This window comes from Rhinolophus ferrumequinum, chromosome 2, assembly GCF_004115265.2.
Source record: "Rhinolophus ferrumequinum isolate MPI-CBG mRhiFer1 chromosome 2, mRhiFer1_v1.p, whole genome shotgun sequence".
Taxonomy (NCBI): Eukaryota; Metazoa; Chordata; class Mammalia; order Chiroptera; family Rhinolophidae; genus Rhinolophus; species Rhinolophus ferrumequinum.
In genome coordinates, this window is record NC_046285.1 from 1,726,752 (window position 1) to 1,753,427 (window position 26,676).

Sequence of the window (26,676 nt, forward strand, 5' to 3'; positions counted from 1 at the left end):
GTTTATCTTTAGCTGGGTAGAGACATATAACCTGTGCAGGAAGGTCATCTGTCACTTGTAACTAAAAATTCAGGCTTTGATTAATTATGAAAGATTAAAAAAATCTAAGTCTATTCCCAGAAGGTAATCAACTGCCACTTGTAAGCTTGTACATAATAACCCATAATAATCATTACTGATAATGGGATTTCAGTGATTTCTCCCCTCCAAAGATCTGCATGAAGTTTTGAGCAGATTCCACACTTATTTTTAAATAATATTTGATGCAACTGTGAGTGAATGTAATCAGTATTAAATAAAACATTTGCAATAAATTCAAAGGAGGTGGCAAAAATATCCTTCCAATATTCTTAAAGTTCATCAATCCTAAGTTAAACGCTACGGGCTGTAGTACTCACATGCTGGTTCTGTATTAAAACGTCGAGATTGGGCTCACACGGAATGCTGAAAACCACACGGATCCTACCTTCTGCAATCACGTCCCCTGAATCCTGAACCTCAGAGGGAAAAAAGAAATCACAGCATGTTTTAATCTCTTTCACTACATTTATTTACTTATTTTTGTAATTATTTGAATATTGTTTATTATTTCCGAAATACAGTAAGACAAAGTTGGATTGTGGAAATTCTCTGGGAATTTGTAAGTTAATGTGATTATATTATAAATTGGAGATATTGTACCTTGCTTTAATAGCTATTAACCAGCCTTTTAAAAAAATAATAACTTTCTATTATTTGCAAATAATTTTAAATAACCAAAAAAGTTTTAAAACTAAAAACAAGCCAAGGAACACTTGAAAAACATTTACCCAGAATTGCGTGTAAAAATGTTAACATTTCACTCCATTGCTTTAACATTTGGGCTCTGTATGTGTATTTACATATACATAATTTTTCTGTGAGGGCATATTACATATATCATGTCCCTTACCCCTAAATATTTCAATGTGTATTTCCTAAGAAGAAGGATATTTTAGTATATAATCACAGTACAGGTTAAGTACAAAATTTACATTGATAAAATACTTTCATCTAAACTACTATCCATATTGTCAGTTGACCTAAAAAGTGTCATTATAGCCAACTCTTCTGTCCCTCTACTAAGGGACCTAGGCTGTGATCAGACACTGCATTTAGTTGTCATGTCTCCTTAGCCTCCTTTAACCTAGAGTCTATCCAGAGCTTTTCTTTGTCTTTCATAACATTGACATTTTTAAGAATACAGTTCATTCTTCCCTCTCCACCCTGCCTTAAAAAATAGAGTTATTCATTTTGGATTTATCTGATGTTTGCTTGTGATTAGGTTAAGGTTATATATTCTGAGCCAGAATAGCACGTAGGTGACATGTGCTTCTTAGGGCATCACATCTGTAGGTGTGTGGTGTTCATTTGTCCTTCACTGTAATACTAATTTTGATCATACCATCAAAATGCTGCTCAATTTCTACACTGTACAATTACAGTTATTTGTTTCCCTTATAACTAATAAACAGCTTGTGGGGAAACATTTTCTAAGACCATGAAAATATCCTGCTCCTAATCCAAAATTCCCCCTCGATTTGCTTCCACTGATGATTGTAGTCTGAGTCAATCTTTTATCATAATAGTTGTAAAATGATGGGTTTTCCACCTGCAGCGCTCTGCAAATTTACCCTTGAAATAATACCATAAGAGCCCACCCCTGCCCTATTTATTTGTCTATTTATTATCACTATAGAATCATAAATTCCTATCTCACCCCCCAATGGTTTATAATTCATTACTGTACTTATTTTCATACTCAAACTGTCCCAGATTTGACCAGTAGGAGCCCCTTCATCCCAGTTCCTATGTTTGTGGAAAATGCTCCCATCATTCTTTTGAGTACTTCCTTACTTTCTGGCATAACAAGAGGTTCCATGCTCATCTGGTACCTACCTTGCCCCAGCCCTGTAATAAGCCATTTCTCTGAGAAGCCCTGTTCTCTTTAGTGAGGTATGCTATTAGAGGTCAAGATCTGGGCACTACATGTGTTCAGTGCCAGCAGGGCATCTTTGCTTCTTATCCTTTTCACAAATACAGCTAGAAAATACGTGTATGTATCAACATATATGCATTCATATGTGTGTGTGTGTGCAGGTGTGTGTGTGTGTGTGCGTATATGTATGTGTGTGCGCGTATATATATACGCGCACACACATACACACCCCCCATACATACATATACACACATACATGGGCATTTTAGAAATCATGAGTTCACATTAATACCTGCAAATTCTAATGTGAACCCACAGGTTCTTTCTTGCATTCTCCCATTCCATATTTCAATGTACCTTTTTCTATGTAAGAACTGGAGTTCCCCAAAACATCAACACATTTACAAATTAATCAACCCAATACTACATCTAAAACAATTATAAAATTGCTTCATCCACACACCACAATAAACAAACTACTAAAAAACAGATCAGGATTTCAATTATTTTTCCCTCACCTCTTGACCCCAACCTGCTCAAGACTAAAGATATATAGCCAAATACTACGTTCATTAGTTAGTGAGTGGATTTTTTCTTATTTTTCCCTTTTAGTATTACATTTTATTTTGCATCTATATGAAGGGGAGTTAAAGAATTATATTATTATAAATTCAAACCAAATAGAAATTTAATTAGAAACAGTAACAGGAACTAACTTCTCCAGTACAGCCATAATAGGGGGTTCCCAGCATAAAGACCAGACTTCTAGGAGGAAACAAGTCATCCAATGTTTTGATATTGGAGAAACGGGAGTCAAAAGCTCGAATGTCCTATATAGAATGAAATATAAAAGTCAATCATCATAGTCAAAACTGCTATAGATTGCAAGCAAGTTTTTTCCTATGGGATTATGAATGCTATCTGCAAATGTCACATGTAAAGATTTTCTACATAACAGTACTACTACCTAAATTTATTGACTTTTTATATGCCAGATACTCTTCCAGGTACTTCACACATTTATGAGTTCATTTAATCCTGAAGACAACCCTCTGTGGCAGAGACCATTATTAGCCCCACTTTCCAGATGAGGAAACTAAGGCACAGAATTGGGGTGAACCTTGCCCTACGTCATAGAGCTAAGAAGTCAACTTAGGCATCTGTGCTCTTAATCACTGTACTATAATGTTTTCCCCAACTTACAGGATCACTGCATGCTTTAAAAATTTTGTCCTCATACCACGTCTAGATTAAAAACACAACAGCATTTTGTATTCACTAATTTATTTAACGCAAACATTTTTGGAGAATAAAAATCTAAAAATGCAAGGGTGCAAGTTAATAGTGGGATTTTTCTTTTAGAGACTAGGTTAAAAAAACAAATTAAAAAGACAAGTTCCTAACCCCAGAGTAAGTGTCTGAGCATGTAATACTACTTTTAAAGACTACAGTGTTTTGCAAAATATATTACATAATAATCTCCATTATACATTGCTGAATTAGTCTTCTCTTTATAAATAAATATTAACATGATATATAGTCTTTTCTTTACAGTTTTAAAAAGTGTTCATTAAGATAGAATTGAGACCTGATACTTACCTTGACAATAGTTTGATAAACAAAAGGAAGAACTTGTTTTGACCACTGTTTCTCTAGACGAACTTCACCATTTTGATTTATTTGATATTTACGACCTGTGAGTAACTGAGCATATACAACAACAGATGTTTCATTTATTATTATTCCTTTTCTTCTCAGGTAGCTAAAAGAATTTAAAAAAAATGTAGATATGTATGAGTGTGTATATATTCTAAGATGATAATCATCCTCTAAACTACCAACTCATAATCAAATGCTTAAACAAACCGTAAGTAAACATGCTAACAGTTCTGAGTATCTAACTTAAGACTTTTTGCATTAGTTTTTTTTACTCTGTGGATACCGCTCCCAATGTCCATGAGATTAAACAAGAACTCATAGAGCTATAAGAAACTCCTGTTTCTTACCCAGTAGGAAGGCTATAACAAAACAGTGAAAATAACAATGTTGGAAAAGACATGGAGAAATTGGAACGTTTGTACGTTGCTGGTGGTAACATAAAATGGTGCAGCCACTGTGGCAACAGTTTGGCAGTTCTTCAAAAAGTTAAACACAGAATTGCCACATAGTCCAGAAATTCCCTTTCTATGTATGTACCCAAAGAACTAGAGATACTCAAATATTTATAGATGAACAGTCATAGAAGCACTACTCAGATAGCAAAAATGTGGAAACAACCCAAATGTCCACCAACAGACAAATGGATAAACAAAAGATGGTCTATCCATACAATGTAATATCCAGCCATAAAAAGAAATAAGAAGAGAATAAGTGAATGAACTAATCAGAAACAGTTTTGGAGATATAGAGGAAAAACTGAGGTTTGCTAGATGGGAAGGGGGGGTGGGGATAGGGGAGAAGGTGAGGGGATTAGAAAACAGTCAGTAACCACAAGATGGCCACGGGGTTACAAAAGCTAATTTGGGGAATGTAATCAATAATGTTGTAAAGATTTTGTAGGGTATCCGATGGACACTTGTCCCATTAGGGAGACAACCTCAGGGATGATGTAGATGCCTGATCACTGCACTGTACACCTGAAGCTGAAGCTGAACAATAATGAATGTCAACTACAAGTTCATATGTATACACTTACAAGAAGCGGAGTACAGCATTAGGAATAGAGACAGTGGAAATGTAATGGCTGTGTGCGATGTCAGAGGGGTAGTGGATGGGGGAGGGGGTTCACACAGTGTGAGGGATATAAATGATAAACGTCTAAGTATTACTTTGTTTTGTGCACCTGAAACAAACAAAAAAAAGAGATAAGTAATGATACACACTACAATGTATATGAACTTCAAAAACATGGTAAGTGAAAGAAGCCAGACACTAAAGGTCACATATTATATGAAACATCCAGGATAGGATAGGTAACATCCATTCTGTTTCTGTTCCACAGAGACAGAAAAATACTGACAGGGCAATCAGTGGGTCCTTTCAATCTAAAGTTGGGGTCAGCAAACTGTGTCCCTGGGCCAAATCCAGACGGCCTCCTGTTCTTATAGACAAAATTTTACTGGAACACAGTCATTCATTTATTTACTGTCTATGGGTGCTTCTGTGTAACAACAAAAGAGTTGAGTAGTTGTGACAAACACTGTAAGATCTGCAACGCCTAACATATTTAATGTCTGGCCTTTACAGAAAAAGTTTGCTGATCCCTGAGATAAAGATACAATCATTTTTCATCTGAGGGGTAGTTTATCTCCTTTCCATTTTTTCTTCCTAGAACTCTTATCAGATAGATATTAGAAATTCTGGCTGTATTCTTTTCATCTCACTGTGCTTTTATGTGCTGAAGGAATCCTTCAGCTTGACCTTTTAGCTCACTGATTCAATTTTTAGTACGCCCATATTATTATTCAGACTATATATTGAGCACTTAGTAACAATCATAATTTTAATTTGTGTATATGTGTTTTTATATATGTATGTTATAGTTATATATTGTATATATCAAGTAACATCAAATATATATAAATTTTTTTCATACATCTTATATAGAATAGTTCTTGATAATACGGTTGGTCTGAAATAAGCCATATTATCTGAGCCAGAAACAGAAGTTTTCCCACAAATTTTTGAAATGCAGCATTCTGGTACCATTTTCTAAAAATTCAACGGGATTTGATTCTACTACTATCACTCAAAAGTTATTAAGTCAGTAATCTTGCTATCAATAGCTGACAAGGACATTCCAAAAAAAGGGAAATTACAGGCTAATCTCTCTCATTAAAATCAATGCAAAAATCCTAAAAAAAATTTAATAAACTGAATCCAACTATATATAAAAAGGATAATACATCACAGTCAAATGGGATTTATTCCAGGAATTCAGGGGTAGATCAATATTTGAAATTCAATCAATGTAATTCACTAGATTAACAGCAAAAAAATGGAAGAAAATCATACGACCATTTTCACAGGTGCAGAAAAACAAATTTCTAAAACCAACACCAATTAATGATTTAAAACTTTTAACCAACTAGGAATGGAAGGAAAATTCCTTAATCTAATAAAGAACACAAAAAAAAGAAACCAAACAAAACTCTACATCAATCATGATATTTAATGGTGAATCATTCAAGGATTTTTCCTGAAATTGAGAATGACACCACAAATCACTAAGAAAAGTTACAGATAAGAAAAAGGCAATCAACTCAATCAAAAAGGGCAAAACAATTGAAGACACATTTCACAAAAGAGCATATTCAAATGGCCAACAAACATGAAAGGATGTTCAACTTCATTAGTCATGAGGGAAATGCAAATTAAACCAAAATGAGATACCACTATATCAGAATTGCTAAAATGGAAGAGCGGAAGAGACAATGATACTATGTATTGATAAGAGTAGGGATAACAATAATTCTTATAAACTGCTGTTAGAATGTAAATTGATGTGATCACTTCGCAAATCTTTTTGGTGGTATCTACTAAAGCTGAGTTTAAGCATATCCTATGAAGCAGTAATTCCATTCTTACATATGTACTTAACAGAAATGGATATATTCACCAAAAACCCCAAATTAGGAACAACTCAAATGTCCATTTACAATAGAATACATTGTGCTGTATTCATACAGTGTAATACTATCACTAGTGAAAATGAATGAGCAGAACCAAACATGTATTTTTTTTAATGGTTGGAATGTAAACGTAAAACTGTACTTTCTGAAAATTACAAAGAGACAGATTACCGTACTTTAGACCTCACTAACCTTGGTTTTTGGTGTACTTCTTGTAGCTGGTCTACAGCTGGATAATGATGCTAGTGATATAATCTAAGTAATCTATAATTTTAATTAAGGAGCTATAGCCACTTAGATTTAATGACACAATTCTTAGTTTGGTCATGTTTCTGTCATCTTATTTTATTTATCTTTTTAGGCTTCCTAATCTATGTTTTATTTAGCTTTTCTATCTTCTATCCTCTTTCTTTCATTTCATTTTTTTCTTGCCAGTCATTTGTAAGTTAGAAATATTCCTTTACAATTTCTATCAACGATTACGTTTGAATTAAATTTTTAAAAACACCTCATACTTCTCTGAATTTCTAAATTATAAACAATCTTGTAACTTTATCATATCTAAAATGAGAATTAGTATTTGAAAATTAATTCTATATTTTAATAGTTTCAGCGTTTATCACCAATCCTTTGATAACCCTATTTTTTATTTTCTTGTTTGAGGTACAGGGTTTGGCACTCTCCTCCAAATTATCCTTTAAGTGCATCATCTTTTCTATAACATCTGATAAAATATTTCCTTGCTTCCTTCTTCCTGTTTTCCGTTCTTCAATTGCTAATCTTTTCACCTTATTGTGCCCTCGAAGTCCACCTTCTTCAGTGAAGGTCCCACCACTTACCTGTGGAAACCTAGCATTTTGGTTTTCATACTGTGTACTTTGGGGCTGAAATGGTGTTGGTGTTCTCCTTACCACCAGTGTGATATCCAAACCCCTAACAGTAAACTACACTCTTCGATGACATCAGAGTTTACATATATGATCTATCCAAGACCACAGTAGTTCCACAACCTCCCAATCTCTAATAACCTTTTTCTCCATTCCACTTCAGTCACCTATTCCCTCAGCTAGAGTATCACCCATAATGGTTTCACTTCCAACATCACTAACTCAAACATCTTACTGTCTAAAAACTTCTCCATCCAACTTGCTTGTCCAATCACTTTGTTTATTACACTTATTCAACTTAATTTGGGATTTCCAGTCCACTGATCTTTCTACTTTCTCCCAAACTCTTAACCCTCTACATTCATTACTTCTCTTTCCATCTCACTTAGATTCCATTGTTCATCATTTCAGTAACATTCCTAAACTTCTTTGTCTCTTTGTTTTTTCATTGTACCCATCTGGCAAAATCCAGTGCTGGTTAAGTCTGACTATTTGCTTTTGCTTTTTTCTAGGCCTGTGAGTGATCAGCTAAGCTCTGTCAAAAGACAGAGCACTTGTTACATTATAAATTCATCACCCCCAACTTCAAAAAGGGTCTTCAATACTGCCTATAATTCTACCATGTTTTTTTGATAAATTGATACTCTTCCATTTTCCCCAAGGACTATTTTCAAAGCTCCTCCACTCTACTCAAATTGAAGACCAACTTCTCTTTCCCCCACACCATCCTCAATAGCTTAATTCAACAACTACTTTAGAAAGAAAACAGAGGGCATTGGATGAGAGCTCCTCATCTTCCCCATGCCAAAAACATAAGTCAGCCTACAGCTGCATCCCATCCTGTTAAAATAGGGGAGCCATCCTTAATCTTCTTTAAGAATCCATCTCATTCCATCTAAAAGTGTATTGTTCTCTCTCTTTAGAATATTGCACCTTTTCTTATTTGTTTTTACACAGATTAAATCTCCCTGAATACACCAAAAATCAACTCCACTCAATTCTATGTCCTTAGTCAGCTATCTCTTAATGGTAGTTTTCATCAGAAAGGAAATGTGTTACACAGGAATACAGAAATATATCAGGCATATCATATGTGCACAGTTAGAGGTTTTGGTACTCATATACTCGTATTTCATGTGTTATGTTCACAGCAAAAGCATATACTGAATTTAGGAGAACATGTCTGGTTAATAAGATACAGGGATATGAGGTAAGTACTCGATTCCACATTCTTGCTGTAGAAGTCTTAGCCCTGAGAATGGTCTGCACAAGCATTACTCCTATTCATTAGAGCCATGGGGTTGTCACCTCATTCTACTGACAATGCGCAAAATCTCAGACAGGTGAGTAAATCTTCGAGGGCAGAGCAGCAGAGGTCCTGTGAATTTCACCTTGGAAGACAGATTTCAGAAGAGCTTGGGAGGAGTAGGAAGAGGGAACAAAATGTGAGATGGCATAAGGAAGGAATATGGTGGTAAAGAGAATGGTGAATGGAATAAATAAACCCGAGTGCTCATGAGTCTACTCTTCTTGGTTGACAAGATTAAACAAGGGACCCTGAATAGCAGGAGCCAGAAACCATTTTCTGTAAGAATAGCAAACATTGCTATCAGCTCCAACAGGGTGCTGCCTTGACCATTCTCTCTGCACTTTGCTGCCATCACAGACCAAGCGCATTCAGATGGGAAAGAACATGCAGGACATGGGATCAAAAGCTTTCAGCCTCCTTCACAGCTAAGCTTCTCAAGAAGTCTGTTCCTACTGTGTCTCCATTTCTGTTCTGCCCACACTATGCTGGCTGGCTTTCAGGCCCTTTGCTCAATTCAAATGGCTCTTGCTTAACCGCTTCATGACATTTTATATGACTCATTCCCTTATTCCCGAAATACTTTTTCTTTGATTTACATGACGTAACATGTAAATCTCCCGGCTTTCCTTTTACCTCTCAGCTTGCCTCTTTCTTTTTCCTTGGTTGCCTCATCTTCCTCCACAGGTTTCTTCTGGATTCCAACAGCCCACCCCCAGTGGCCACGCATCAGCACTGTACACACTGATTTTACTCGTGCCCCGGGACTTTGCATGTACTTAACTACCTCTTCCCTCATCCTGAAACACGCCTCCTTTTTATTCTTTGCCTAACTTTTATTCCACACTCAGGTACCAGGTTAGTCAACATTTCCTCAGGCAAGTTTTCTCTGACTAAAGCAAATTCCTCTGTAGCTAGGTTAAACTTCTCTACTATATGGTCTCAGAGCACTACTCCTTCAGAGCAATTATCATAGTTGCAGTTTGACCAAAAAAAAATCACACAAGACATCAACGTTCATCTCCCATCGACCAGCTGTAAGTTTCATGAGTGGAGGGACTGTGGGTTTTTATTCACTATGGTATCTAAGTGCCAACTACTGTACCTAACAGGTATCAGTAATTGTTTAATATATGTACAAACGACTAAACTCATAGTATTTCGAACGTGTTTTTTTTTTCAATTAAAAGAGTCTTGGGGGATGAGGGTGAGGGGGATCAAATGTACGGTGATGGAAGGGGAGCTGTCTCTGGGTGGTGAACACACAGTGTGATTTATGGATGATGTGATTCAGAATTGCACAACTGAAATCTATGTAATTCTACTAACAATTGTCACCCCAATAAATTAAAAAAATAAAAAAATATTAAAAAAAAAAAAAAAAAAAGAGTCTTAACTAAAACAATTTCTATTTCATTCAAACAAATATTTGCTCAGTGCCGAGGCACCAGACAAAAATGAGAAGAGAGTGGTAACAAAAACAGATGTGCTCCCTATCCTCAAGGATGTGCTCACTATCTAAGGAAAGAGTTATTAAGGTAATCAAACACATAAATTTATTATGATGGTTTTAATAACGTACTTAGAAGAAAGTTCAGAATGATCTGAGCTATAACGGGGCATCTGACTTACACTGTTGGGAGGAAAAATATGCTAGCCTTTACCTACTGAGAGGTATATTCACCTCCTTATATGATGGCAGATGGTTTTTTATGGTCTTTTTAGATTTTCCCTGTTTACTCATGTTTGAGTAAGGATATTATAGCCTGGTATTAGCTTCAAAATTGTAGAAGAGGTGTCTCCTTGAATTTCCCATTTCTCAATGGATGCTATTACAGTTTAAACAGGAAGTTTGATGGATATACATTTATAACACCATTTCATGTGCTACTGCCAGCCTCTATTATTCTGTTTTGGTTTAGGAAATCTAGCGTTTGGATGAAGAAGGAGAGGTGCTATTAGGGTAGGATCATGGGACTCAAAGCACTCTGGTGACCCTGAAAATCAGTATTCCAAGGAGGGTTAGCTTCTTAGTTATTTGGTTGATAGACCTTGCATTTTTTAATTCAGGGGCATTTGGGCTTGGATATACAAAGGGAAGGAGAAGGGGGAAGAACAGAGGACAGTCTTTCTTCCTATTTTCATTACTTACATGTGGCCAAGAAATTCAATGGCTTTATGGTTAGTAAAAATAACTCTCAAATTCAGGAAACAACCTATTAACTGTTACTCCCAGTATTAAGTAATCGTGTTGTTTCTTTTCTTTCTTTTTTTCGGTACATCATTAAGTATTAACAGTTTAGCGATAAATTGGGAAAGGCTATAACTGCTGCTAACCAGAATATTATTTTAAACTAGAACTCATTACTTTCTTTAGAACATAAAATGAAGATGTAGTCAGTGTTCAGAGAAATTACTATATTAAGCAGAAAATAAGTCAGAGAGGACAAGTACATTAAATCACATTTCAGTTCTATGATATTAAATACTTTGTATGACACTCACTATTCTGAAATTCCTTGTACTTCTTTTGTCCAGTTAGATTGTTCTTTATCTCCAAGACGAACCACTTTAGTTGGCGGAACCGTTCTTCCCAGATAAAGCTTCTGTGTTCCTGGAGGTTCTTCCAAGTAAAACCTTAAAAATTATATTACCCCCAAATTTGTGGTTTAATATAGAGTTCTAGCAGTGTAAGTCTTCAGAGTGAAAAGGTTTCTACATGGTATAATAGCAAAAAAAAAAAAAAAAAAAAAAAGCCTCCTTTTTAAAAACTAATATAAATTTCAAAATGAAATCTTATAAAATATTTCAATCAAAATTTAAAAAACAAATTACTATTCTTTCTCTTGTAAGAAATTAAATACATAACAAAATACATAACAATAACTATAAAGATTAAAAAATACTCTCAAATGCAATAAAGTATTTTTGCTAAAAAAGTTTAACTTGATTCTACAAGCCACTATACCTAACCCCAGGAAATACGTGGGATGGAGGACCAACTTAAATGATACTAAGAGGAAACTGACAGCAGCTTAAATAACACAGGTAAATCCAGAATTCTACAAAATAACTGGTTTGGACGCTTCAAGAAAACAGGCAGGGAAATAAGTTCAGCCAGGACCTAGGATATAAAATCTACATGCAGAAATCTACTGTATTTCTATATACTAGCTGGGGAAACTGAAATTTAAAACATTATACCATCTGTAATTGCTCCAAAATAATTTAAATACTTAGGTATAAACCTAACAAAACATGTACAGGATCTGTATGCTAAAAACACAAAATGATGAATAGAGCCATTTGAATCATAAGATTCAGCACAGTAAAGATGTCAAATCTCCACAAATTACTCTACAGGTTTAATACAATTCCTATCAAAATCTGTCCATGATTTTTGTAGATACAGAACAATTTATCCTAACATTTATATACAAAGGCAAAGAACCAAAAATAGCTAAAGTAATTTTGAAAAATAAAAGTAAGGTGGAAGGAATCACTGCCTAACCGTCAGACGTACCACATCGCTATAGTAACAAGACAGTGTGGTGCTGGCATAAAGAGAGACACACAGATCAAAGGAACACAGTGCAGAGCTCAGAAGTAAACCCACACACGTGCTCAACCAATTTCTGACAAAGATGCAAAAGCAAGCTAAGGAAGGAAGGATCACCTTTTCAACAAATGGTGCTGGAGCAACTGAATATTCATAGGCAAATATATGAACCTTGATCTAAACTTCATACTCATCCAAAATTTAATTCACAATGGATCATGGCCTTAAATGTAAAAGGAGGAGGTAAAACTATAAAACTTTTTGAAGAGAACATAGGAGAAAATCTTAGGGACCTTGGGCTAGGTGAAGAGGTCATAGACCAAAAGTATGATTCATAAAAGAAAAAACTGATAAAATGGAATTCATCAAAAAGATAGAGGGACTGAATTCTGATGATTAAAAAAGAATCTTGACGATTTCATACAGAAAAGCAGATATCCACATGAAAAGGAAAAAATTTCATGCTGGCATCGACTTCTTATCAAGAGAATTACATGACAGAACACAAGTAACATACATTTGCTGATATTTGACCCCCTGAAAATATATGGTGACGGAAGGAGGACTGACTCTGGGTAGTGAGTACACAATGTGATATACAGATGATGTATATCACACTTGAAACCTATGATGTAATGTTACTAACCAATGTCACCCTAATACAGTTAATAAAAAAATAAAATCTAAAGTAACCTGAAAAAAAATGCTTAAAGACTTTCTTATGCGCATTTGGAAACTGGAAATATGAATAGTGAGCAAAAGAATGTTACTTTAAGTGCTGGTCAATATAATAAATTGCTGGTCAACATAATAAAAAGAGAATTTTACTTTTTAAAATAATTTTTAATAGAATAATTTACAAATTCTCCAGTAAAATAAAACCAATTTGTTGGTCACTTAATAAATATTTCAAAATATTATATAATTTTTAAAAAACATATGTTTGCAGAGATCTGTGAGGAAAAATAATTGGGCCTCTAAAATTCAAAATACATGTGTGAGGAAAACATAACAAAAATCTTTCGGACATGTAATAACTCAGAAAATATAACATCCCCTCATTTTCTCTGAAAAAAATTACTTTAGAAAATTCTAGACACATGAAAATAAAAATACAAGAAATCTGACCAAGTTTACATGAAATAAAGACAAAAGATGACAAAGAATAACTTGTCTAAATAATCACTGATAAATCACTGATTATGAACTTGAATAAAATGTTAAAAAATTATTTTTAAAATGGATGTTTTAAAAATTAATTTATTATTCAAACGAAGTCTGGGAAGGGCATGCTAAAGGTAAGGTTATATATGTATGCTATTTATTCTGATCATTAAGAGAAATATGCTTGCTAAATAATACAATGATAACTGGTACAAAAGAATTAGGATATAGAATTTCCAAGCTATTTAAATGAAAAGAAGGCAAAAGGGAAAAAAATAATATATGCATCTAAAATATCTCAAAGGATATATACAATAAACTGTCAATAGTGATTGAACTTCAACTGGTATGATTGGAGGACTTTCATTTTCACTATCGTGTTGAAATATTTTTACAATAATTAGATCAGTTAAAAAGGTATCAATCAAAGCCATCAAATAGCAAAGCAAACATAAATTTTAAAAAATTATAAATCAAACCTTACTTGGTTTCTCCATCTGATACACCAATAACTCTAGCTTCTTCAAGATGAGGCCAATTAACAAAGACAGACTTTCCAAGCACTGATGAAGCTACATGTTCTATACTCTTAAAGTAAAAGCAGACAAGTTCATTCATGTTTCAGGTAGGCCCAAGAGAAAATTTCAGAGGCAAAATTAAATAATTAAAAACTGGCTTGTGTTTATAACTATGTGTTTAAAATGTATAAAAAAGCCACATTAGTAATTAAAACAGGTATATCATTTGCTCACTCGAGCCAATTATTCTCTATAATACTTCTATAATTATACTTCTATAATTATATACATATATATACTTCTATAATTATACTTCTATAATAATACTTCTATAATTTTCTATAATATTATAATAATTCCCTATAGTTTTTAGTTCTGCTGTTCTTCTCAACTTTACTCCAATTTAATCATTCCACCCACTCAAGTTTAGTGTGTTGTCTTAATTTCTCTTCTCTAACTTGTACCCTAATTGCTAACTACTCTTTTTCTTTCTAGTACATTTTCTAGGATTTCTTTTTTTTTTTGAGGTTTAATATTTTTCCTTTCCTTTTTTTAAAGAAAATATTTTTCAGTTGCTTTACCTATATGCCTTTCTTCACCCTTTAATTTAATACAAATCTGTGAAAGTTAACCAAGTTTACCTCCCTCTCTGCCAGGCTCTTCTTATTAGAGAGGCAGTATGACCAACGTACAGTGCTTTTTTGCAGTATAAACATCATGACACTAGGAGGCTTGTCTTCTCTTTTTATTCAACAGCACTGGCAGTGATTAGTAAAGGATTTACTAATAATTGATTTTAATTCTGAATGAAATTACTTGGTAAGAAAATAAGTTTCATAAAATCAAACAGAAGAGAGAGCATTGACCTATAATGTGTTACCATCCACAACAGCCAACATTAGCAGAAATAATGTTTAGCAAGAAACTTAAGTTCTTAGTTCTGCTGCTAACTAGCTGAGTAAACGTCCCTTTTTCAATCTCCATTTAAGTTTTTTAATTTGTAAAATTAATGAGTTGGATTAGTTGTTTTACAGAATTCTACCCAGTTGTAAAATTCTATGATCCCATTATTCTCATGATTATCTTGCTTATTTTTCTTACGGAAATTGAGTAAAAAGAACAGCAGAAATGACTAGAAAAGGGCTATTATTCATCTTTTCATGTCAAATAGTCAGATAGTATAAAACAGAATCTAAGAAATCTGATTTCTTTTCACTTTGTGGTTGCTATAATCATGTAGGAACACTAGCTTTTAAAGTCAAGAATCATGGGTCCAAGTTTGGGTTCTACCCTTTCCAGCTACAGAATCTTAGGCAAATCCTTTAATCCCACTGAGTCTCAGTTTTCTTTTATGAGAAGAAGGAATAACATCCACGTCACAATGTTTGAGAATAAAATAAAATAACATACACAAAAGCTTTTGTAAACTATAAAATGCTGTAGAAATATTCATACGAAATAACATTTAAGTAAAATCCTAGTTTTAAAAGGAAACATTATTCTTATTACTATCAGTTAGACAACAACTTTGTGGTAGAAATTGAAGTTTAAATACAAATTTTCACTCACATTTTTTCTGTTTATTATGTTTAATTATTATTAGCAAATATTTCTTTAACAATTAGAGATTATTGCTTTTAGACTTTGGGGGCATTAGATTTTATTTTATTTATTATATTTATACATTTATTAATGCAAACATACAAAACCAAACAATGACTATTCTGATAAAACAAGTTTCAACATTAGAACTAGCCTCATTAATTATCCTTTTCCCTTCTATCCATACATCTATTTCTAATTTCATTCTCCCAATATTTTCTTTAGTTTTTAAAGGAAAAGTTGTCCTTTTTTCCAGATTAATCCTTTCATTTAAGCCCTAGATGAACCCCTCATTACGTCACATGGGGTCTTGTTATCATAAACCTGCCTTTCCTTGGCAGTGCCTTTAAGACGTCCTTTCTCCAGTAGCCCTAGTTCTCTTCCTCGTTAGGGATTTTGTTTGATGAGCTGCTTCTTCTCTACCTACAGTTTTGTTACCAGGCTTCTTTAAAATGATCAGCTTCTTACCCAGTGACTTAATATCTGCTACCTCCACTTTCCACCCACATGGTCCCAGACTAATCCTTAGGAATTGGACTTCAGCCTCCACCAACCCATTGGAATGGACTTGGCAAAGGCCAATACTGATGGCAGCCTAAAGGACAAATCCTCAAACTTTCAGTTTTTGTTCTTCTTGAACTGTAGGCAGCATCTACTCCATGCTTCTGTGATACTACTGAACTTGGGAATCATTCTCTTTCACCTCTCTGAACACTATGTTACTTTACTATTCTTTTCCCACCCTTTCTAACTGTGGGTACTTCTTCATGCTAAGATCTTGAATCTCAGAGTTGTTTTTCTTCAGGGAAATGAGCCCTCAAGGCCTCAGCTATCACCTCCTTGCTGATGACTTGTATATACCTGTTTCCCTCTCAGCTCTAGCTCCAGATATTAAATTATATATAAGCAGTGTATCGCAACTGAGGTTTTTCATCTAAAGCACAGAACACTAAAAACAATTTGACTACTTTCTCAATCCTCCCAATGCTGGTACATAAGAAGTACCATTTAAACGCACAGAAGGTAAGTTAATCCAGTATATACAAATGGATGACGTAGCGCACTAGGACCCAAATCTCTGTGGAACCTTTGTTGAGAAAGGCTGGCAGGGAGTACCAGTTGAAAGTCCTAGCAACACTTAAAATGCCATCATTATTTATCATGAATCCCCTCAAGCCAGGGACTCTCCCATTTTAACTTCTTTATTCCAGGAAACAGCAATTATGTTCTAGCTAATTAGCCTGGACACCTGAAAGTCATATTTAATACTTTCTTCTTCTTTTCATCTCCTAGATTTGAACAACTGAGGAAATGTCAATTATATTTAGTCTGTTCATCTAGCTCTATTACCACTTCCGGTTTAGGTCCTTATTACCTAAGGCTTCTACAACCACAACCTCTGGACTTGGCAGGTTTTTCTATTTTCTTCCATTTTTCTTTTATTAGTCTATTAGTCTAGTACAGCTACCAAATTAGTCTTTATGAAAATACAGGCTCCAGAATAAGTCATGGAAAAGAAAAGTCCAAATTCCTTAGCCTGGTACGGAAGATCCTCCATAACCTGGCCTCTGTTTTTTTCAACCTTATCTCCCACTATTTCCCAACACTAGCCCTCTGCTTGAATCAGGTTTGTCTATTCCTTCTGAAATACAACACATTATTAAAAACAACAACAACAACAACAACAAAGTGTTAAAAAAAACTCAAGACATACAAAAAGGTTAAAAAGAATAAGATAATAAATCACATTTATTTTTGACCACAATTGCCAGCTCATGTTATTCCTTTCAACTAGAATACCTTTCCCTCCTTTCCTCCTCTTCGTGACAATCTATTTTTTTTGGCATCCAGCTCAAGCTTATTCTCTTCTATAGGTCTGTACTTAGCTCACATAGCTCATTTCCTTTTCAAAATTCCTGGAGCATTTTTTGCTCATTATGTCACAATTATATATGTCCTTTAATTTGTGTAAATGTTTCTTTACTTCATCCTTATTTACTGTGAACTTTTAGACTTATGTTATACCTCTTTGGTAGACAGGTTGCACTAGGACAGTTTTATGCATAAGAAGCACCAAATAAATATATAATAAAGAAAATACTTACAAGTTCATCTGATTCTGTATTCACTAAGATTTCCAACATCATGTTTTCTCCACGACTGCTTTGCTGGAATACTTGAACCCCACTTTTCTTCAAAAAAAACTTTAAAAGAATTCAGAGCATTTAGCTTTAATTTTTTTCTTCATAATCACTTCATAATCAATAAAGTAAAAAAATTCTGAACTAAATAGCCACTGACTTTGTGCTTGATGTGTTTCAGAGTAGGAAATCCACAGAAATATAATGCCTTCTGATCCACCCTGGTTATCTTGTTCTTACTTATGTCTACACGCCAAGCATCTAATGATATTATTTTATACCTGAAAAATAAATCAAGCATTTAATTTAAAATTCACACATTACAAGCAATCACAGTTTTTCAGCATTCTCTTGAATAATTTGCAAGAGTCATCTTTGCTTCTAAACAAGACAATGACAATTCATCCTTAAAGACAAAGAAAATGTAGAACAGAACAACCAGATTCTCTGTTTTTATTGGTCCAGACACAACCATGCCTGTAGGTTATTGAATGGAAGTTTTCCTCATTTATTTAAAACAGAGTGACAAATATATACATAATTAATTTTAAAAATAAAGGAATGCATAAAGTATATTATAAATCGCCATATCCTCCATGTTTCAAAACCCAGAATGGAAAATAAACATTTTATAATGTCTTATTTTATCTTTAACTTTGCTTTACAAAAGGCAAAATAATAACTGAGAGATGTTCACTTTATCTGAAATGTCATGATCAGATGTTGCCATCTGAATATATTATTTGCAGGGAAGACAAGAGAAGAGAAAAAGCATGGAAGACATTTTAATGAGGAAGATAAAGAAGAAATGGGTTTAAGGCAAGAAAATAGAGGAACTCTTTCATTATTTTTTTCTTCTTTCTAGTTGGGTGGCTGGGGAGTGTAACAGGCAAAAAGTTATAGCATGTCAAATAATGCTGGGAGCAAACACTGGCAATGGAAATAAAGGCACGCAACTTTTTAAGGGATGGTATAGATATGCATCAAAGAGGAAAACATTAACAGAAGATGGAAAGAGAGAGGTAGAATCTGACCAAAGCAGAAAACTATAGAAACAATTGTAAGAGAGATGTTATGGTCTTTGGCAAGTGGGATGTAACTCATTATAAGTTGACTATAACTGTCATAAATTATTTGTGAATTCTCCAAATAGATATTCAAAAGCTTTTTATTTATTTATTGATTGGGGGGGGGGGGCGGTACTCTTTGTGGTTGTTGAAAAATGACCAAATAACATTACCTTGTGCAACACCGTCCTATGGCAGGGAACTTTTCTGGCCATGGAGAGGGGTAGGTGAACTCTGTATCTCTATCATACCAGCACATTAAGCACTCACTGTGTTGGTTTCTTTTCCTTTCTTCTTTTCTAAGCGCGTGGTTACATGCCTCCATGGCTTCCAACAATCGCCTCTGAATGTAAAGATTGAAGAGAGGGGTTAAAATTATAAAAATTCTGTAATTTTAACATACAGAGTACATCTTTTCCCTTAGTATACAGAACTATTTGTGTTCTTGAAAAACAAAAATCTTAACTAATGGAACTTTTTTCCACTTTATTATATGAAAAACTGATATACTATTATTCATTGTTTCAAAGGATTTGAATATTGCTAGAATATTGCTTGCCACTGCAAATTCTTCTGAACCTATTACACCAGCAGTAGTCACTAAAGTGTAGATAAGAACAGCAGAGAATTGAATTTTAAGTGTGAATTTATCATAATTATTATAGTTTATCATAATTCACCAAGCATTAATCTCTTACTTTACAAATTCTACAATGGTATAGAAATGTTCATCTTTCCAAATTACCTTACTTTTAACATTATTCCCTTCACAACTGCAATTGTTTAAAATATTTTTAAAGGACCAAATGTGTGAATGTTCGTATGGTAGAAGGTATAAATTGCAAAAGTAACTGGAGACTTGTCTTAGCAGAGCCTATCATTTTTTCATAAAGCTACTGTAACCACAACATTTTAGTATTGATACCACAAGACACCAACAGTCCAGAAGAACAAAGTAAAGTGTTCAAAAACAAATCCAAATCTGGGTCAAAAACATAGTATTCAGGTATTTAAATAATGGTGTTGTCATAGCTAGCTATCCAGCTGGAGGGGGAAAGGTATATACACTTCCCAACTTCATACCATATAAAAAAAGAAGTATCATGGTAGTAAAACAATATAAGTATTAGAAGAAAATCTAGGAGAGTGTCCATAATTTGGAGTGATAAACTCTTATTTAAGACAGGAAAAAATCCTAACAACCTTAAGGGAAAAGACATTTTTAAGTAAAAGAAAATTTATGTGACAGAGATGTCACAAACAAGAGACGAATGCCACATTGGAAGAGAGTTTTCCTAATATACAAAGAGTTGCTAAAAATCAAAAACAGAAAATGAGGGAAAGGAAATAAACAGGCAATATACAAAATGCAACATAGAACATGCAAAGGGCACACATACATAAAAATATATTCAAATTGGGGATCAGGGCAAAAATTTCAAATAATCATAATGAAATGGCATTCTCATCAACAGATTGGCCAGAATTAAATGGAACAATAATCCCAGGACTAGAGGAGCCAAAGTGGGTGCTAAATATTGCTGGTGTGAACTAGACCAGTCTTCTTGAGAAAGAATCTGTAATATTCCCATTGACCAAGCAATCCACTTTTGGAAACCTAATTATAAAAATAAAAATTTTAACATGTAAGAATGCATAAACAAACAGAATACCTAAATACACCAGTACTTTTATCACAACATTGTGTACAGTGTAGAAAACAGAGTCACAAGTTACAAAATTCACACAGCGCATTCCCATTAACCTCTCACCCAGCTTTCCCCAACGACAACATCTTACTCATCTTACACAATCTTACGTACTTACACATCTCATACATCTGACACAGTCTTATATGGGCTTACACATCTTACACAATCTTACTCAACCTTACACACGGCCACAGTACATTAGCAAAACCAGGGATTCAACATTGGTACGACGCTATTAACTACATTCATATTTCACTAGTTTTCATATGTGATTTTTTTGTGTGTGTACTGTGGAATTATCATACGAGGTCAATTCAGTTAGTGAACTCATCCTAGAAAAAGTGCTACATACCTCACAATACCTCACTGCTGAGTATCATTATGGTCACCTTTCAAGTCCTCCCCTTGGGAAGCTAAGCACTGATGCCAGCATCCAGTCCACCCTTCAAAGCAATTTTGGAACTGTTTCCCTGGAATGGCCTTCAGCGCTGCCGTCATATTTTTTATCCTTGATGTCCTGAATGTCATCAAAATGTCTCCCTTTCAATATTTCCTTTATCTTCCGGTAAAGAAAGAAGTCATTGGGGCCAGGTCAGGTGAGTACGGAGGGTGTCCCAGTACAGGTATTTATTTACTGGCTAAAAACTCCCTCACAGACAGTGCTGCATGAGCTGGTGCATTGTCGTGTTGCAAGACCATGAATTGTTGGCGAAAAGTTCAGGTCATCTTTTTAATGCAGACTTTTCAACACTTCTAAATAGTAAACTTGGTTAACTGTCCAGTTGGTACAAATTCACAATGAAATATCCCTCTGATATCAAAAAAAGGTTAGCAACATCACTGCAACAAGTTTGTGAACTTAATTGTCAGGCCTCGTATACATAGAGTCACGTAACCACCACTAAAATTAAAATACAGAAGTATTACACTATCATGTTATCCCTTTATAATCTCTCATGTTATTCCTTTATAATCACATCCTATCCCCAGCCTGAACCCCTAACAACCGCTAATGTGTTTTATATTATAATAGTTATGTCATTTCAAGTATATTACATAAATGGATTCACATAATACATACCTTCTGAGCAAACTTTTTTCGTGCAAGTTGTTTATATCAATAGTTACTGCTGAGCAGCATTCCCTCACATGGATGTACTAGTTTGCTTGTCCTCCTACTCATTGAAGGACACTTGAATTTTTTCCAGTTTGGGGCTATTACAAACTGGCTCTGAACATTCACATGCAGGTTTTGTGTGGACACGTTTTTCCATCTTTCTAGGATAAATTTTAAAAATCACACTGCAGGAGGGTGATTGCTGGGTTGGATAGTAAATCTATACCTAACTTTATAAGAAACTGTTGAACTGTTTTTCAGAGTGGCGTCCTAGATTTTTATTTTAATAATCATCTATGCCACTTTCAAAGCATTTACAGAAAAAGTTGTAGAAAGAGGCAGGATGTAGCAAAATCTGGAAAAGATCATGGAGTAAAACAGATAACAGTGTACCATAATTTCTTGATTCTAAAATACCATTAATTGTAAGTTATACATAAAATTAGTCACAATCTTTCAGGAAATAAACACTAAATTGAGTTTTTAATGACAGTAGTATTTACTTATATCCTATTTTCTTCTCCAATATCACATTCAAAGTTTGAGTCTCTAGAACATTTGGCCTGTAAATGTACGCACAGCATCTCATCCTTTTAACCTTGAACACTTGAGCGTCGTTAGGACAGACAGCATCAGACTGAGGAATAGCAATGCAACGATGTGGTGATGGGCCGCTGTGGTCTCCCATGAGTGCTAAAGGTCTTATGTGCCCAGGTGCTGGCAACCTCAGCTGTCAGCTTTCTCTGGAAAGTATCCTTATGTGACAAGTCATCTCACACAAGGTAACACATTCTTTCCAAAATGAAGCCTGCATCCAAGACTGAGAGATGAGAGAGTAAAGTCTCAGGCCCTACAGCAACTTAGAAGAACTCTTAGGGGCCATTCCAGCTTCAGAGTGACGGGTGGGGTCAGCCGAACGCTTTGTTGAGACAGCACTGTAGCCCAGCTAATCCTGTTTCTCTCCTCCCAGCACCTTCTAAGGTAGCCACAAGAACCCCGAGTGGGAAGCCCTGAGAACAGACAGCGGAGCCACTCCCAGAGACCAGATTTAGGCCCTCATCAAGGAGCAATCTCTGTCCCAGAGAACAGGAAGTTGGCTGTTTGCTCCTTAGCTGGATTTCAGAATTGTTAGGCACCAGTGACTGTCATGTGCCTCCTTTTCCTGCCCTTTGTGATGCCTTATTATGGTTTTCCTGTCCTTATCTCTTCATTACAAAACTAGGAATGTTGGAGAGGGTAAATAACACGTGTTTAAATCCACAGGTCTCTGAATCAAGGGAGCTGTTCCTGAGGAGATGCATTTGAAGAGCTTCCTCCACACATGGACCTGATTTAGAGATGAGATTCTGGACTTTGAACCTCATATGTAATGATACGAGATTTTTGTGGGAGTTCCGTGTGTTTTGTCTTTGGATGGGATATGAATTATTTTGGCTAAAGGGCAGGTGTAGGAGATGGTTTGCAAAGATGGCCACAGTAATTCCTCCTATCCCCATATGTAAGCTCCTTTAAATGTGAGAAGGTGGAGTCTATCTCCTCATTTCTTAAATCTGATTGGTTTTATAACTTGCTTTATTCAAAACAATGTAGTGATATACAAATTCCAAAGCTCAAGAGACCTCGTATCTTCTGTTCTTGCCTTTCTGGAGCCCAAGACCACTGTGGGAATCAACCTGGGTTGTGAGCTGAGTCCGTGTGATCCTTGAGGGTGGGATCACATAGGGCCTCAGCTCACAACTAACACCAACCACCAATCCTAGGAGAGAGGCTATCTCAGACAAGAAGCTCCACTTCACCCACAAGGGGACGAAAATGCTGAACTGATCTCAGGGTGTGATCAGCAAGAGACACCTGGCTGAGTCCAACTCAGAGTGTTGACTCAGAATTGTGAGCAAATAAAATGGCTTTGAACCACACCCACCTCCCACTCCTTCCAATCCCCCCAGCCCTGCACACATATACAAATCAGCTAGAACATTCTGATAAAAAGGGAGAGAAGTGAAAGGGGTGGGGGGGGGAGAGACACAGATAGCGACAGAGCGCGTGCACACGCTCACACGTGAGCCAAGCAGCTCCAGTCTGCAGGTAAACTTCCTGTTCCTAGCACCAGAGTCTGGAATAATCCTCCCTGAGGCACAAATCAGTCTCTCAGTTAGTTGTGAAAATTCTATCATGCCTTCCAGTTTGGTAATTGCCACCACCATTATTTTCATTGATTATCCTGTAACAAGAATTTTTCTTTTCACATTTTACATGCTTACTTTGTTATCCTGGTATCTTCTTGGTATCTTCTTGTGTTAAGTTTTGAGCTTTTCCTTCCAAAAAAAAAAATCTACCTAACTACCTACCTACCTACCTACCTACCTACCTATCTATATCTATATGTATATATATGAATGAATGTGGTAATTCTGCTGGTTACAAGGCTTGTTTCAGTGGTACATCATTATGCAACCTTGTTGAAAACATTTAAAATTTCACTGAGATGTCCAAAGCTAAGTTAAAATTCAATAACAATGAACTAAAGTGATAACTGGATGAACAGTAGCAACTGTCTACCTGACACTAAATTTGCATCCTTGCAGGATATAATGACTATCTCACAACCTAATTCTCTGTCTGGTGGCTGGGAAGTGTCTTTTCACATATAACAAACATCCTTGATTACAATTAATAAGGTGAATAAACATTTTTATCCGCCACTCTATAACAATGTAGGGTTTTTTATTGTTGATGTTTTTGGGTTGTTTTTTTTTTTTTTTGAGAGCACTTATTTTATTGAGGCATAATTTACATTCAATGAAATACACAGATCCAAAGCCTCCAGTTTGGTGAATTTTGACAACTGCATACTCCCGAGTGAATCAAGATATAGAACACTTTTGTCATCTCAGAAAGATCCAGCATGCCCCTTTCCCGTTCATCCTTTCCCCCTCCCCAACTCACTGCAACCAGTATTATGCTTTCTTTGATAGTTTGTACTCTTTTGTGTCTGCAGGTGGATTCTTCTTCTTCTTCTGCCCCCCTTTTTTTTTTGCTTAACAGAAATGTATTGTCTCAGAGTTCTAGAGGCTAGAGACTGAAATTCAGGTCCCCTCAGGGTTGGTTCCTTTAGAGGGTTGTGAGGGATTGTGAGGGAGAATCAGTTCTGTGCTTGTTTCCCAGGTTCTGGTGCTCTCAGGTGTTCCTTGGCTGGCAGGTGACATCCTCCCTATAGCTCCACTTCTTTCGCTCAGCATGTTTCTGAGTTCTTCCGTGGTCTTGTATGTATCAGCAGTCCATTCTTCTTTTCCGGCTGAGTAGCATTTTATTGTTTGGATTCACCATACTTTGCCATTGTTCTGTTAATGGGTATTGGGTTTTTTCCAGTTTTCAGTTACTATGAATATTCTATACAAGACTTTGTAAACATTCTTTTTTTCATTTCCCCTCTTGTTAAAAACCTAAGAATGGAAATGCTGAGTTCTAGGGTAGCTTTATGCCTAACTTTATGAGAAACTACCAGACAGTTATACAAATTACTTGTACTATTTTATATTCCCATCACCAATGTATAAAAATTCCAATTGCTCCCCATTCTTGCCAGTATTTGGTATTGTGTTTCAATCTTTTAATTTTTCTCCATTCTATTGAAAGTGTAGTGTGGCGTTATCTCATTGTGGCCTTAATTTATATTTCCCTGATTACTAATGATGCTGAACACTTTTTCATGTGCTTATTGGCTACTTGTACATCTTGACTTGTGAAATGGCCCTTCAAATATTTTGCCCACTTTAAAAATTGGCTTGTCTTCTTACTATCGAATTGGAAGAGTTGTTTATATACTTTGGATACCAGTCCCATGCACAAGCATGTTTTGCAAATACTTTCTCCCAATGAGAGGCTTACCTATTCATTTTTTAAAAGCAAATTTTGAAAAGCAAAATTTGAAAAGTATCTTTTGAAAAGCAAATTTCATATTTTGATGAAATTTTATTTTCTCTTCTTTATGGTTAGTGTGTTCTGGGTCTTGAGTAAAATTTTCTCCTACATATACTTCAAGAAATTTTACAGTTGTAGCTTCTACATTTAGAGCTATGATACATTTTGAATTAAGTTTTGTGTATGGTATGAGGTATGGATCAAGATTTATTTTTTTCCACATACATAGAGAGCATTCCAGCACCAACTGTTGAAAAGCTTTTTTTTTTTTTTTTTAACCCATTGAATAGCTTTGGTGACTTAATTAAAAATTAATTAACTGGGCAAGTATGTTTAGACACTATTCTGTTCCACTGATCTATTTGTCTATTGCCATGCCAAGTAACATACTACCTTAATTACAACTTCATGGCAAGTCATGAAATCAGATAATTAAAGTCCTCTAACACTGTTCTTCCTACAGATTGCTTTGGTTATTCCAGATCCTTTGCAATTTCACTAAAAATTCAGAATCAGGTTTCCAATTTCTACACAAAAATCTGCTGGAATATTCACTGGGACACGCTGAATCCAAAGATCAATTGGGAAGCAGATACATCTAAACAATATTAAGTCTTCTATTCCTTGAACATGATATATGTATCCTTCCATTTACTTAGGTTTCTACATGTCAACACTATTTTCAGTGTAGAGGGCTTGCATATGTTAAATTTACAGCTGTGTGTTTATATTTTTTAATGCTGTTAAGAATTTAAAACTTTTTATTTTAAAAATTTTATATTTTCCCATTTTTTTTTGCCAATATATAGAAATACAATAGAATTTTGTACAGGTTTTATATCCTGTGACCTTGGTAAATTGACTTGTGGGTTATAGTATCTTTTTTGAAGATTCCTTAAGATTTTCTACATATGTGATAATGTTACATGCAAATAAAGACAATTTTACTTCTTCCTCTCCAATCCGCATGCCTTTCTTTCCTTTCCTGGACTTCATACACTGGACTTCCAGTACAACAGGGGAGAGAGATGTGTAGAAAGCGCATCTTTGTCCTAGTCTTAACTTTAGAGAGAAAACATTCAAGTTTTTTATTA

At 35.0% G+C, this 26,676-nt stretch overlaps 1 protein-coding gene across 1 annotated transcript in view; it reads right to left on the reverse strand.

Moving 5' to 3' along the window:
- Positions 1–26,676, reverse strand: part of XRN1 (5'-3' exoribonuclease 1) — a 155,215-nt gene that overhangs the window by 89,108 nt on the left and 39,431 nt on the right. Inside the window, exons 16-23 of the mRNA XM_033092286.1 lie at positions 19,006–19,175; positions 17,926–18,046; positions 17,730–17,828; positions 13,989–14,092; positions 11,287–11,418; positions 3,557–3,719; positions 2,674–2,787; positions 399–497 (exon numbers count right to left, since the gene is read on the reverse strand). Coding sequence (XP_032948177.1) covers positions 399–497; positions 2,674–2,787; positions 3,557–3,719; positions 11,287–11,418; positions 13,989–14,092; positions 17,730–17,828; positions 17,926–18,046; positions 19,006–19,175 — 1,002 coding nt within the window. The remainder of the gene's footprint in view (positions 1–398; positions 498–2,673; positions 2,788–3,556; positions 3,720–11,286; positions 11,419–13,988; positions 14,093–17,729; positions 17,829–17,925; positions 18,047–19,005; positions 19,176–26,676) is intronic.